Genomic DNA, 15,941 nt, shown 5'->3' on the forward strand with positions numbered 1-15,941 from the left:
TTGAGGTTTTCAGTATTACTTCAAAAAAGCTGTTTCTAGTCCCCATATAAGAAAACTGTGCATTTATCTTAGAAAAAAAAATTATAAAAAGATAATGGTATCATGTGAAGAGTTCACAAAAACTACACTATATATCCCATAAAAGTCATACCTATTTAAGGTAAATCACGATTATGGTTTATATTGTATTACAGACATCACCATCACCTTTCCTCTTTAATAATGAGAGGGTTTAACTCTGTTTTAACTTAACTAGTGCCACAGAAATTCAAGTCCCAGTAGCAACAAGTTAAACAAGGTTATTACAAAATAAGGCATTCTGCTCACATGTCATTAAAGTAACAGGCTGAGTAGAGTAAAATGGGATCTTTTCGTTTTTGTAATTTTATACCATCCAAAAATTATACAGAAGGCAATTTTACCCCAAAATCCAATTAATTGCTATCTTCCAGGGCAACAGAAAAACATACATAAAATCCTCAACTTTTTGGCAATTTTCTCCAACTGCCATAAAGAGGCTGCTCTTATCTATTTAATAAAGCCCAGTATCAGAAATGCGGATGAAATGTCTCTGACTACGCCACACACTAAACGATTTTTCAAATTACACATTAAATCTAATTTGACAAAATCCCTGTAGTGTTATTTAGGGGAAAAAAAACCCCAAGTGGATTGAGAACACACTTGCACACCCACACTCACACACACAGGCACACATCAACATATTGAACAGTTTTCTTAAACATTGGTTGGTTCTCCAGAAAGACTCCAAATATTTATCATCAAGCTACAGCATGTGTGTAAGGGGCAGCAATGCAACTTTCTTAGCACAAAGTAAGAATCTGAATGAACTTTTAAACAACTAGTACCTGAACCAAAGATTTTGCCAAAGATAAACTCTGAAATACGTGTTTTTTGAAATCTGGCCCCAACTGCCTGTTGCACTTGTACATTAAGTGTTGCTTAGATAAACAAAAATAGAGCATAAATTCATTACTCTACTATCTAAAGATTTAAAGCAATGGTTATGTCATCAACAGGTAAAATGCACCTAATTTGGGTCTTTTGACACCTCTTGCTTTAAGTTTATTGTATGATAAAGTTCTTCACAGTTTAAAATATTGTGAAGAAATATATTTATATATAACTATATTCACATAGATATTATGTACACATACTATGTATTTAATGTACCCATAAACTTTGAATATGTGTGTGCCACAAGGATAACCCACACACACGCAGGAACCCTGAATAATAGATTGGCGTGGACTGTGAAATGATTTCTCAGAAATGCATAGAAATAAAAAGAGTATTATTATGAATAATTATAATAACAAAACTTTTACCGTATTTACATAGTGCCTATCTCCCAGGAGGTAAATATGCTTTCTAGACATTCGTCAGCATCTCTGTGAGGCGGGGCATTGGGAACACGATCAAGTCTCATTTTCCACAACCAGCGAGCCTGTCCAGGACCACGCACTTTCACGGTGGCAGAGTGGAGCACAGACAAGGAGGTTTCCTAACTTGCAAAGTCTCCAAACACCAGATCCAACAGTCTTGGGGTGAAATCAAGTTTCCATCTTATAAGAGAACTTCCACCACAAAGGATTAATTTTTAAGTCCTCATATACTTGTGATTGTGCATTATATTTGTACCACAGGGAGATCAAAATGGTTTTTGGTTTTGGCAGATGAAAAAGTCTAACATTCAGTGTGACTATAATTCAGTGTAACTTCTCCAGTTTAAGTGCAACACCGCTGACTGGTCTACCGGGGAATTGCGGTCAATGTCTAAGCATGGCTGAAGAAATCTCAAGCAGCTGCTGCCTGGTCACAGAGGCGGCCTGCAGTCTCATGTTGTCCTAGAGGTCTCTCCTACCTCCACGTATGGTGCACACGTAAATAAGCATTTCCGCACAAAATATACAGTCAGCATGAATCAGTCCATGTTTAAATAAACCAAGGCCTTAGGGGTGAACTTTAAAGGCCAAGAGCTCCTCGGAGTGCATGTTGTTTAAAGATCGAAGATCTGGCAACTTTAGAAGAAGTTTTGTAAAAATAGAGGCCTCGTTTGGATGGTTTTTCATTATTAAGGTCCTTAGGGCGCGGATAAGCGTTTCCTGCAAAGCCTCCACAGAGTTGACGTTTTCTATCCCGGATCGATCTGAGGGAGCGTGAGGAAGAGAGCGAGATGGAGGAGAGGACATGTTATTAACATTAAATACAAATATAATCCGTGCTGTCGGTCTCATCAATGAATTCAAAACAAGGTTTTACACATTGGAACAGAGGCAAAAGATAACTGACAGAGTTTTTTAAATCCCAATGGCAAATTTTTGTAGCTATTTATTATAAAAATATATATCACATAGTTCATTTGATAAATCAAAATTCTTTATAGTGATTAGGTATCTACTCACAAAAATCTAGAGGTTCTGATTTTTAAAGTTAGTGCTCTCTAATTTCAACTGCTTCTGACTGGCAAAACCAAATGGGCCACGTGGTTTGGCAGCGTATTTTCATCTCAAGTGGAACATACCACACTGGCACGTCACCACAGGCGGCAGGCACCTGGGACCCACGAGTGGATCCCTCTTGCCTTGGCTGGGCCAGCCTCACTCACTACTAAGGAATGAAACACTGTAGAAAAAGCGGTGGCTTCCACCTTAGGCAAGCTCTCACTCGCTTGCCCGAGGAAAGCCGGACGCCATGTGAAATGCCCTATGAAGTGGCCTGAGTGCGAGGGAACTGAGGGTGGTCCCCAGCCGCCAGCCAGCCAGGAACTGAGGTGCTCAGTCTAACGACTGCAGGGAATGACTCCTGCCAACCACCACGTGAATAAGCCTGGAAGCGGATCCTGCCCTAGTGGAGCCTTCATGTGAGACCACAGCCTGCCCACAGCTCGACTGCAACCTCCTAAGAAACCCTGAGCCAGAGGCACCCATATCCTAACCCTCAGAGATAATAAACGTATGCATTTTTAAGCCACTGAGTTTTCGGGTAATTTGTTATGCAGTAGTAGATAACTAACATAGTATGCAAATTTATTACCTAGTTATATTAACTTGCATTCACTTTTACTTAGCATAACTGTGTTTATTAAACTCATCATACAAAAATGTTAATAAATTAGTGATTTAGCATAAACCACCAATAAAGGAAAGTATCCTTAAATGAGCCGAACTTATGTTGTTGGCCATGGACTTTTTTCATCAGCATGGGTCATTTCTTCCCTTTACAATAGGACACCGTAGTGCACAAGAAATATTCAATGGCTCCAAGTATAGGAGGCTGTAATTAACAAGAAAAGGACTTCTCCAAAGAAGCAAAATTCTCTGGCCATTTACACCCTTTTTTCATTTTTTTTACAAGGAAATCAAGGAGGTCTTACATTATAACTGATAGCTGAAAAACGTTACTTGCAATGCAAACACTCAGAACAAGGATTAAAATTTAATAGTAAAGAGGGGGAAAGTCTGACTAACTTAAATGCAGGAAAAAATGATGAAAATAGTTTTATATTACATTTAATAAAATTTGGATTATGACTACAACTGTGTGCTAATTCTTACAGGAAAAGAGACAAATTGAATGTTGACTCCGGGCTGGGGGGGCGGAGGGAGTCATGATTTATCACACAAAATTGTGAGATGGACAAAAGATCTCTGCCCATACAATCATAAGGGTCATCTCTGCAAACCTACTTAAAGCTTTCAATCATGCTTCCAAGACTCTCCTTGCCTTTAATGTTCAAGTAATTGTTTTCTTTAACAGCCTTGCAATTTACTAATTCATTCACCAAACACTTATTCTGTGATGGGTGCTAGGGAATTAGCAGTGAACATAACAAACAAACCAAAATTCCTTCCTTTAGAGAGCTCATATTTGGGCCGAAGAAAGTTTACATTGTATCATCAGTAATTTACAACAACTGGGAAAAAATGACGGTGATCCCCACAAACAATATAATCTAGATGGCAAAGAAAGAAACAGACAGGAAGTGGGAGAGGACATTTGAGTTAGTATTATACGTGGTTGGTCCTCCAGTGAATATGTTGTGTTTCAGTGACCTATGCTTATGTAGTCAACCCCCTTCGGGGAAACAGATGCCTATACTGTACCTAAAAATGTTAATCATATTAAATTTTTCTAAAACCATGCTTTCATGATTTTAGAAGGCCAGAGGACCTAACTTTCATGAAGATTTCATGAAGGCCAGAGGACCTAACTACAAATCTAGCTGGATCATAAAACAACGATCCTCTAGAAACTGCAACACTAGAAGGCACAGACTGAAATGGAAATTCACCTTCCAAAGGATGCCCTAAGTGCTATACTACCACCTGCAGAATTTAATTCATGATACGGCTTTCTACTTCCTTAATTAGCTCCCAAGCTTGTCCTCCTCACCAACTGTGCTCCTGATGCATATTCACTTCCTACACGATGCAAGTTAAGTTCCTTCAACGAAGCCTCCATGAGGACAACTGAAACCTACATCCAGGAGAGCTCTGGTCTCACACCCACAGGCCAGTCTCTCATCTTCAACTGGAAGTGACTGCGGCCATTACACACAACCTGAAAAAGAGTTTACCTTCCAGGTGTAATTCCTCTTCTCTCCATGGTATCAAAAGTCTTCCAATCTCACAGGCAAATAAATACCATGCTTGAGACTGCTCTCTCCCTTAGCAGCTACAGCTATTCTGTTAACAAGCGGCAGAGTGGGAAGGCTCCTGAAGCTAGACTAACAGGAGTTCAAATGCCTGATCAGCCCATTATGAAAAACGTGACCTTGGGCAAATTATTCAAGCCCCCTGTTCCTCAAATTCCTTGCCTGTCGTAACTGAGGATAACATGTCCTAGGTCACATCCAAGGTCTGCTGTGAATACAAAATTATATAATGAGATCATTAACTAGCATTTCTTCGGACAACCACCACCAGAAGAGAACAAGAACCAGAAGGCAAGTGTAGATTCCAAGAAAAACAAAAGCTATTTTGAATATAAAGCAAACTACAATGTTGCTTAATTCTAAACAGTTAACAGAGAACATAAATAAATAACCCATTTGTTATCTGACCCTGGAACATGCCCTTCAGGAAGGGCAGGCTTAGGGGAGAGTCTATGTTGCCTGTTACCCTTTCAGTCCCACCGTGTGAACACTAAGAGCACTAGTCACGTGATCACACTACTACGAATGCTGATGTTTGACTGTTCAATGTTTAGAATCAACTGATAAATAAAGCATGGGAAATAGCCACATTTATAGAACAGAACATAAATATTTTCATTCTTGACAACGCAGAAGAAATGTTAGCGCAGAAGAAGCCAGGATGTGGAGAAAGGAGGGCCCTGTGTCCCTGGATGGTGAGAATATTCTATCTAAACTATCTGAGAGGTTATGAAAGAGTGAGTGAGCAAAGACTGTGAGCATGTTAAATTTATAAATAAAACCAATAAAGTAGCACAAGAAATAAAACATAAAAATTGAGGGGGAAAAGTGAGAGGGAACTTTTTTTTTTTAATTTATTTATTTTAAATTTATTTTTGGCTGCATTGGGTCTTTGCTGCGTGCGGGCTTTCTCTAGTTGCAGCGAGCGGGGACTACTCTGCGTTGCGGTGCATGGGCTTCCCATTGCGGTGGCTTCTCTTGTTGTGGAGCATGGGCTCTAGGCACATAGGCTTCAATAGTTGTGGCACAGGGGCCCTAGAGCAGAGCGCAGGCTCAGTAGCTGTGGCACGTGGGCTCAGTAGTTGTGGCTCACGGGCTCTAGAGCACAGGCTCAGTAGTTGTGGCGCACGGGCTTAGCTGCTCCGCGGCATGTGGGATCTTCCCGGCCCAGGGCTCAAACCTGTGCCCCCTGCATTGGCAGGCGGATTCTTAACCACTGCGCCACCAGGGAAAGCCCCAAGAGGGAACGTTTATTTATCAGTTACATCTGCTAAATAAAAAGAGGTACAAGCATAGTATTTAGAGTTGGGTCAGCAACCATCAGAACAACTAAAAAGAAAGATGGTTAGAAATCTAGTTCTCTGAAGGACAGGCTAGGAATAGAAGAAGGAAGGCTTTCCATTTTATACCCTTCTATAGTTATGGAATTTTATTTTCCTGCTTTAAAGACAACAATAGTTCTTTTTAAGTGACAGAGCTTTAAATTCGACATTTTAAAATGCATGCATACTGTGTTGCCTGTGTATCTTCATATATAAACACAACACAAACAAGAATGCCTTACCATCTTTTACAGTCAGTTTCTCCCCTTTGGTACCATCTATCAATAAGCAGGCAAATGGACAAATGGATGGATGGGTGAATGGAGAGAGGCAGACCCCTAATGCTAACAGTGGTCTTTCTTGGTAGTGATATTATCATCTTTATTTTCATCTTAATGTTTTCTAATTTCTCAAAGAACCCATATTATTCTTAGGATCAGATAACAAAAGAAGGCTTTTTCGAAATTAAAATTTGAAACATAAAAATCACGTTCCTGGTGGAAAACACAACTGAAGTAGCACGGTGCCGGCAGAGAGCTCCCCTTTACCCCTTGGCCTTCTTTTCTTCCCCTGAACTACCTGGGGGACACAGTCCCTCCTTCCCCCCTCCTCTGCCACAACCTATTTCAGGAGAGTTCACTCCACTGCCTCATTCCTGGAGTTATTTCAACAGCCTCTCGACCTGACTCTCCAGCTCTGATGACTCACCTGTCTAATCCACCCAGGACAGAAACGCAGAAGTAAGGTTAAAGCGTGGCTTTGTTCATGCCAGACCATTCCCCTACTTAGGAAGTTACACTGACTTCCCACTGCCCCGTATTCCAGGTGAAGCTCTTCTGTTCAGCTCGCCAGCTGTCACTCTATAACCTGGTGCTCCCCTCACCCCGAGCCTTCTGCCCCCTCCTCCTCGACGAGCACCCCAGGCTTTGGCCCTGCCCCATGCCATCCCTCGCCTCTGGCTGGGAAAACCTAATACCCCATCCTCCCCACAAAGCCTTCTCAGATGACTTCATCTTCCTTCCTGAACTCCTACCTACCTCAGTCGGAACCAAGCAGTTTAGTAACACAAAGCTTTCTGTGTTGGTTCCGTCTCTCCAAATGGAACACAAAGCCGGTGTCTTAATGCTTGTTCTGTCTCCCCCGAGCACCTGGCACTTAAGGCATATTCATCAGATAAAGAAGTTACCGAGTATGGATTACCTTTATTTCACAATTAAAGATTTAGTAATCTGATGACAACTCAAACCATTACTAATTACTCATGAAGAGACTGCGAAATGGTAGGTAAGTGCAAGAAGCATTACAAGGTTACTAAGAAACCAGGCATCCCTCACTGACACAGTCCATCCAAACTACTCCCATAAGTGCATTTTTAGCTACCCAGGTAGAGCTGATCAGAAAAGGTAGCCAAATAATGCCTGCAAATGGCGTAAGTTTTTTATACCACTGACATGCAACAGGCCCTTTAAGATATACAAAGAGCTTCCTCTCCTTAAGAATCGCTGACATAAGAGTTACTGACTTACAGTCCAGCCACATAACCAGGGGCCACAACTTATACTTTACAACCCTCACAGTGTTCAGCACAAGGTCTTTTACACAGTAGGAAGCAAATGGGAAACTTAAAGCAAGTAATATCAAAATACTGCCTAGGGCTTCCCTGGTGGCACAGTGGTTGAGGGTCCGCCTGCCGATGCAGGGGACACGGGTTCGTGCCCCGGTCCGGGAGGATCCTACATGCCGCGGCGGAGCGGCTGGGCCCGTGAGCCATGGCCTCTAGGCCTGCGTGTCCGGAGCCTGTGCTCCGCAGCGGGAGAGGCCACAGCAGTGAGAGGCCCGCGTACCAAAAAAAAAAAAAAAAAAACTGTCTAATTCTCAACAAATGGTTTAAAATAAAGTTAGCGATACCTAAAAATGGCTGGCACTTTCTTACATGTCCCCAAGAAAGTCACCGGCTCAATTTCCAATTTGCTATGGGGAATAATCTCTGCCTTACTAAGTACCGTCTGAGTTGAAATACTTTGGTCAGAAATAACTGCAATACAATGCAAGGTGGCAGGGAAATTGGGAAACACCATCAATGACTCATATAAATAAACATTAAATGATAGGATTCAACAATCTTGGAGGCTCCCATGGTACAATCCCTTCCTTTCACAGGATAAGGAAACCGAGACTCAAAGAGAGAAAATTACTTACCAAGTCACACAGAAAGTTCAGTAGCAAAGCTGGGTGAGAGCCTACAACTCATAATTCTCTGATTTTTGTAACAAAACACAGTAATACATCTTGATACTTGTAACATTTTCAAGTAACCCACATAATATTTTAACCAAAACTTAGATTCATATTATAACCATCTACCTAGAAATACACAATGTTCCAAAAAATAAATCCATGAAATAACACTTTAGACTCATAAAAAATTATGAACAAAAGCTAAAGACTAAGAGTGGTATATGTGAGGCCCAGATCTAAACATCCTTTTATCCCTATACAGCACTTGTGACTTTTACTGCCATGATTAAAAAAAAAAAATTAATTATGCAAAAATAACAGATTCATAGTTTAGCATATTTCCTAAGGCCTTCTCCCCTCTACATAGCTTGCCAGAACCTAGCCGACTGCCACCTTCTCCCCACTTGGTCACTATATTCCAGGTGTCACACAACTGTCGAGCAGCTTCCTTACCTGCAGAAACCAGGACAACTGCTGTAAACAGACTCATCTCTTCATCACTGAGTTGGAGGGCATTTAGCTTCTCACTAAATTCAAACATAGAGTTTAGCAGATCCCCTGCTCCCATTGAGTGTAAATCATCCACACTATACTTCTTTCCACTTAAAAAGGTGACAGTACGTTCCTTTGCGTCAAATAATGATGCAAACCGTACCATTAAAACCTGGAAAAAGAAAAAGACTTAAATGTATCTGGAGAAGTTCAATAGTAATACTAAAAAATAACTCAGTATTCAAGTCAGTTAAGAGACATCCTACACATAAAAGAAGAGTTGTAGAAGAAGTTGTGAGTTTATTTTTACCCAGAACCATTTGCTTAAGACAAAATCTCCACCAAAGCGATAAATACTCTAGGAAGAGCATCAAAAAAATTCCAGCCACCAGGGGCAAAATACTCAAGTCCTGTGATACTCTGAAACTATTAATAAAGATTCTGAAATGTAAATTCAAAATTAAAGCAGGCAAAAAAAAGCCCAAAACCCGAAATTAAAGCAGGCAATAATGCCAAGAAATTTGAAACTGGGCCTTGGCCAAAGGCATTTAGCAAACTCTTTAAGCTACCAAGTGTATCATATGGTCTCTAAGCCCTAAGTAAAAAGAGCAGTATTTCAATGCAACAACACTTGGAAACACACAAACACCAAATGCAACCAAGGCAAATGCAGCAGACGAACTCTAATCATAGTCTATTTTAAGAAAGCATAACCCAAAGAGACAATACACAAAGAAAACTATGGTAGCAGGTGCTCCAGACATCAAGGTATAATGGAAATCCAGACCAAACCAGTCAACAACTGCTAACCTGCAGACCAAACCAGTCAACAACTGCTAACCTGCAGCACTCCCTCCACTATAGTAAACGGTAACATCTAGGTCACATATTCCTCTCATAACCAGAGGAACACTGAACAAACACCTGCCCTTTGCAATGCTCCCAAGCAAAGACTTGTTTTACCCAAGACAACCCAAAAGAGAGTGAGCCTTCTAAGATGGTGCTAGCGCTACAACACAGCAATCCTCAGACAAATCACAAGGTGAAAAGAACACAAGTCCTGGAGTGAGAGATTTGTGTTCTAGTCCTGACTGTGTTATGAATTTACTGGTAACCCAGGAAAGAAAAGTTCTGCACCTCTCTAGGCCGTAGTTATCTAACCTCAAAACTGGGTGAATTGAACTTGATCTCTGACATCCCTTCTGACTTTAAACCTTAAGTCTAATATTTTCCTTTGAACTGAAAACCCTAACCTATAGGTGTTTCTTTGGAATTCTATCACAGCTATTTTATTTACAAAAACATCTTCTCTGTTCTAGCTCAGGGGCCCAAAGAATAGAACCGAAGGCAAGGGTTTATATGGGATGCGCACTGGCATGTGGGAAAACAACAGGAGTTAAGAAAAAGGAAATGAGATGGAAAGGAAAGAGAGTCAGTATCAGAGGACATACTGCTAAGCTGGACACCACCTGACATCAAGAACAACTGAGAGCCCAATCCCGTGGGACCCTCCGGGGAACTGAAGATCTTCCCCCAGCTCCCTTTCCCTGCTGATCAAAGACTGGGCCCACCGGCGTCAATGTCCCACCCACCCCCTGCCTTTCAGGATAATGCCTACGTGAGTGCTGAGCAAGTGCTGAGACTTCTCCCACCTCAGCAGCAGCAGGGAAGCCCCGGGGCAGACAGGTGAGAGGTCCCTAAGCAAGCACAGCGAGAGGCTCTGTCTGCATCCTACTCAAATTGGCAACACGGGCTGCCCCAGGCCCAGGCAGAAGGCATCACAGCAGAGAAAGTGGAGTAGCAAAAGTAGCCAAGGATCCTGGAGTGAGGCGAGGCCATGAAGATCCACAGTGGTACATAAGAGATGTCTGAAACAACTCCCAAATATCCTACCACCTCCTAGGAGACAAAAACCACCATCTATTTACCCTTCGTGTCCAGTACTGAACATAGTAAACGCTGGGTTAGGCTATCAGGAGGTGTCTAACTCGGGGAACCCACCAAGTCCACACCTGAAAGCGATTCTAGAACTTGGAGTTCATGTGCTGCAAATACAGTCCATTTGTATTTAAAGTCCTAAGTAACTCGGCCTTTACCTTGTCTTTTCCCAAGATCCTGAGATGGTCATTCTTTTGTTGATATTTTCAGCCTCTGGACTATAAACAGTTGTTGAGAAAAGGATCAAAGTAAAATACTACCTTCGACTTCCCTGTGGCACAGTGGTTAAGAACCTGCCTGCCAATGCAGGGCACAAGGGTTCGAGCCCTGGTCCGGGAAGACCCCGCATGCCACGGGGCAACTAAGCCCGTGCGCCACAACTATTGAGCCTGCGCTCTAGAGCCCGCGTGCCACAACTACTGAAGCCCGCGTGCCACAACAACTGAAGCCCGCGCACCTAGAGCCTGTGCTCCACAAGAGAAGCCACCACAATGAGAAGCCTGCTCACTGCAACTAGAGAAAGCCCACGTATAGCAACCAAGACCCAACACAGCCAAAATAAATAAATTCGTTTAAAAAAAATAATAATAAAATAAAATAAAATACTACCTTGCCCTGTATCAATATTCAGGATAAATAAAACCTACCTCGAAAGTCCCAGCCTTTAAAAGGTTGACCTGGTCATGTTGAGAGAGATCTCTGAAGCCGGGAATACGCTTTGCAAACTCCACCACTTCCTTCACTGCTGGGGTGAAGCTCATCGAAAATTCTTCCCAGATTTCATGCCCCGATTTATGAGGATCCACATACGGAGACTTATTCATTGGACAAACCTAATACGCATAAAACAGAAGAACTACTGAATTGTGAGAGGTGGTAAAGAAATTTCAAAGGTAGCATATCAATCAATGGAAACCCCATGAATATACCCTCTGACACCAGTAAAATCTACTAATATTAGCACTCTCTCCATTTGCTACTTGCCTTGTGACAGAGAGCCTCAGAGCAACCTAACTTAAACAGCAGTTAACTTATAAAAGAGGTAGCCTAAGCAAAAAGTACATCTATCACAAGCTAGTTCAAAACCTGTTGCAGAGGTTTGAGAGATTATTTTGTAATATTGCTGCCATCTTGCACTGGGTTTTATGGTTTTCAATCAAATTCATACGTATTCATTCACTTGATTCTCAACCCTACTATGTAGTCATGGCAGACATTATAACTACCATTTCTTAGATAAGGAAATGGGACTTTATGAGGTTTAGTGATTTATCCAAATACAGCTAGAAGTCACAGGCCTAGAGTCCAACCCCACACTTAGTATTTCAAAACTCACCTTTTTCTAAATAGGCACAATTACACTGTTGTAATTTCAAACAGGAAAAGACAGTGAGATGCCTCACTTTTTTAAAAAAGGTCACTGACCACTTATTTCATATACACTGGTGTGACCACTGGCCTCCACTTGTTCAATTAGGACACAATGACTGGACATACAAGATGGACCTTCTAAATAAGAATTGGAGAGGAAAAAAATAGGAAGCCAAAGAACGTATTAGGACACTACAAAGATTATGAAACATACACTGTATACTCTATTAGTAAAATCAGCCTTTAAATTTTCATTAAATCCATAGGAGATCGAGTAATGGGACGATTCTATAACCATGGAGAATATCACAGATCAGAACCTAAATGCTTACACGTTTTTTCCCTCCTTAACAGAGCCACTAAGCCTAAAAAAATATGAGGCTACCTTCCAGATCCATGGAATCAAATACTTGTAAGTGACCCCAAAAAATCTAACATTAGGACTGGGGTAGAGTCAACTATCTTGAAATGAAAAAAGAGGATTTTAATTACCTGGCTGTAGAAAATACCAAGCACTATCAAAGGATCTCATTGTGCAAACTGGAAGTGCCGTGCTACTGCTGTTTTAGATGAAATTGGGGCTGAATATAAACAATGTACTTTCATGCAGACTATTGTATTTGATGAAAACACTTAAATGATATGAGTAACATTAACTCATTCCATGGGATGAAGTCGGAGAAAATCCTTAGAAACCAGCGAATTATATTAAACTATGCCTAAATTTTCAAACAACAAAACATCCATGTTCTATATCCAAAGACCTTTTTGCATCATAATGGTTAAAGAAAACACTTTCCTTCTAAATCAAGGAATTACTGACCATGGCAAGCTAAAAGATCAGCCCTCTGAGAAAATCCCAAAGCTAGGAAGGCAATGCTTAACCCGAACGCTTCAAGTTTGAAAAGGATTTCTAAGAATTAGGACCGATTCTTCATGAACCATATTTTACATAAAATCCTAATCCCAATCATAGTACCAATCAAATAACACGCCTGTACCTAGCTCTGTATGAAATCAGCTCATTCAACAAATGATGTTTATTAAAAATATTTGACCTAAAGTACTACGCAAAATTGATTCTGTAAATCTCAGGTTTTCTGACACCCCCGCCCCGTCCTCTGAATAAAAGAAAGCCTTCAAAGCTTTCCTTGATACAAAGTGAGCAAAAGAAGTGATTTCACTATACCAGATGCATTCTCCCTCCAGTGTTGCACAGGTAACTATTCTCGTTCTCATTCTGAGAACATCCATCTATGGAAACTCTATCACATACTCTCTGAGTATAAGCATTGGAGAAGTTCACACAATGTCCATTTGTAATACAAATGGCATGCCCATTGGCGTAATGCATTACGTTCCTCCCTTTGTACTGTCCACCGAGGTGCTGCTGGCTCTCACTACAAGGAAAGTGGCTGCTAAGCCCACTGCCACAACGGTCATGATTCAAATTATATTGCTCCATGTTCTTAGGAATCCGTTCTCTCTGCGGCTGCACGGTCTCTGCCGAGTTTTCTCGCTGCTCCTGATTATACATAAAGGTATCCTTGTGCGCTCTGGTTACCATGCCAATCACTTCTTCCTTTGCAAAATCTGAAGAGGGAGAAGAGCTTTTGATGTTTTCTTGCTCCAGCTGGGGCTTGGGTCGCAGCTGTTCCTGGGCTGGTAAAGCTGTCTGTTCATGATGTTCTACTAATTGGTCGCTCTGTAGATGACCACTGAACTGGCTGTTCATCATGGTCTTCATGGCACTCTGCATCTCAATTAGCATCCTCTGTTTTTCACGCTTAGGAATACGACCAAACCGAACAGCTATTGAAGAAAAAGATATTTAACATCTACATTCTAAATAAGACCCGTTTATACAAAATAACACAAAACTGGCTCTGATAGCTATGGCTTCTGGTCATATGAGTAAAGAACATCCATTTGTGTCTGGCCCAAATTATCCTAAACTTGCTGGTTATGTTTTTCTGGTACCACAGGAAGTGGGAGCAGAAAGACAATTTTTCGTTTTTCTCTCAAAATAATGCTCAGAAGATCTCTAGGGTATTTTATAAACAAAGCCTAAGAAAGAAATTTGAAATTAACTGATGGAAATCAGTTTGCAGCAGACCAGCATTCCTATACAGCACCTTACTAAGAAAGCTGAAGGCTCTGTTCTCAAGAAGGCACACGTGATTCAGCTACCCACATCCACCAACGCTGATGGAACCCACAGGTACAATCACTCCCTGAATGACCTCTGTCCGTTCATTTCTGTAACCTTATTCTCAAGACCCAACTATGAAGGGATCTCCTTTTCCAACTTCTTAAAAGAGAAAATGTTTAAAAAAAAAAAGAAAAGAAAAGAAAAATCACAGTCAATAGAAATGTAGTTATTGGAAAATAAACTTGCTGGATTTCTATTAAAATCAATGAAACAAAAATAAAATCATTCATCCTGCACTACCTTAGAGACTAGTCTTAGAATGAGTCCTGTTTCCAATGTTCGTATCCCTGAGGGGAAAAAGCTTCTTTCCACCTAACATTTATACAGAGATAACAAAAATTAAATATCCACCCAGCAAGAAAGCCTCACTAATCTAACTGCAGCCTCTGACACTGTCATGACCACAGACGAAAATTTTATCATGGTGCACACTCTACCTCTGCTCCCTCCTGTACAACTGATGGCCATTTTTACTCTTTCTGGGGAAATCACAATATCCACCAACTTTGGATTAGTATTTCTAGTGCTATAAAAAAAATTTTCAAGCAACTGAAAATACAAAACATCAACTGCTGAAACCTGTCATTCGAGAACCTCATTACAATACTATATTTCTGCGTCAGTAAGATACTAGAGTAATCTAAAGGACTGCTTAAATGACCCTTCCCTAGATAAATACAAGGTTCATTCTTAGCAATTCTTAATTAACTCTACGAAGCCAATCCCTCTGAAAACCTCATACTCCTCTATTATGTTACTTAGAACACAATGAGACTATCCAAAAATGATTTCCCAAGAACAACGGACGGAAGAGTCACATCTTCCAGGGACGTCATCCATAAATAATACTAAAGGTCCTGCAAATCACAACCTTTATTTTCCACGGGAGTGGATCATGCCAGAAATGAGCAACCACCTCCACTCCAGACCCTGATGTCTCTTTCAATTTTGCATCTTCTTTCAAAGTATTCAGAATCAGTGCCCGAAAAGCACTGTGTCATATCAGGACTGAGAAGTGATAGAGCTGATTCACGTAGGGAGGAATGGGTTCCTCAGGACTGCTAAGAGATCAGGGAAAAAAGCCAAGGACTCCTATATCAAGAAAAAGTAAATCTCTTTTTTTTTTTTTTTTTTAGGAAAAAGAAAAAGTACTCAAATTGCATAGGGAAAAAATGGGTCTTTTCACAGGCAAGTAACAAAAAAAGAAGAGAGCCAAAAGCTGTTTCTGGGGTGATGATGCTAGAATTTTGACTTGAATGAATTTGGCATCCTACAAGGCATCAAAATGTGTTTTCTAAAATCTGTTTCACCCTGAGCACAAGGGGGCCATTGGTAATCGGCTTATAGCTCCGGTTTATGCTGAGAAATAAGGGCCAAGCTCCACGCACTTTAAGGAGAGCACTCTTTAAACTGGGGACGTACCATCTCTCGACATTCCAACAGACAGACACTTTTTGAAACGACACTGCTGACATCTGTTCCTATTCATTCTCATTATAGAGCAGTTTTCATTCTTCAGGCACTTCTTGTACTGAATGTTTTGCTGAATGCTTCTCCGGAAAAAACCCTAAGAACAAAGGAAGACGTAGCCATCCATTTAAAAACATCCAGATGAACTCCCTGTAAGCGTCCTCCCACACCTAACCAGCCAGGACACTGCTAGCCACCAGGAAGAAACTCTGGCTCAGAG

General features: G+C 41.0%; 1 protein-coding gene across 9 annotated transcripts in view; it reads right to left on the minus strand.

Moving 5' to 3' along the window:
• NR1D2 (nuclear receptor subfamily 1 group D member 2) overlaps positions 1-15,941 on the minus strand; it is a 46,844-nt gene that overhangs the window by 22,927 nt on the left and 7,976 nt on the right. For 3 of the 9 annotated variants that reach the window (XR_009540619.1, XR_009540618.1, XR_009540620.1), the window contains exons 4-8: positions 15,674-15,818; positions 13,229-13,851; positions 11,316-11,501; positions 8,692-8,902; positions 1,350-2,170 (exon numbers count right to left, since the gene is read on the minus strand). Coding sequence is in view for 5 of the 9 variants with exons in the window: in XM_060149520.1 (XP_060005503.1) it covers positions 1,974-2,170; positions 8,692-8,902; positions 11,316-11,501; positions 13,229-13,851; positions 15,674-15,818 (1,362 nt within the window). In the remaining 4 variants the exon portion in view is untranslated. Of the gene's footprint in view, positions 1-1,328; positions 2,171-8,691; positions 8,903-11,315; positions 11,502-13,228; positions 13,852-15,673; positions 15,819-15,941 lie in introns of those variants that run through there. The other 6 variants (XM_060149520.1, XM_060149524.1, XM_060149525.1 and 3 more) reach the window with 4 other exon arrangements.

The sequence above is a fragment of the Lagenorhynchus albirostris genome, chromosome 5, assembly GCF_949774975.1.
Source record: "Lagenorhynchus albirostris chromosome 5, mLagAlb1.1, whole genome shotgun sequence".
Classification (NCBI taxonomy): Eukaryota; Metazoa; Chordata; class Mammalia; order Artiodactyla; family Delphinidae; genus Lagenorhynchus; species Lagenorhynchus albirostris.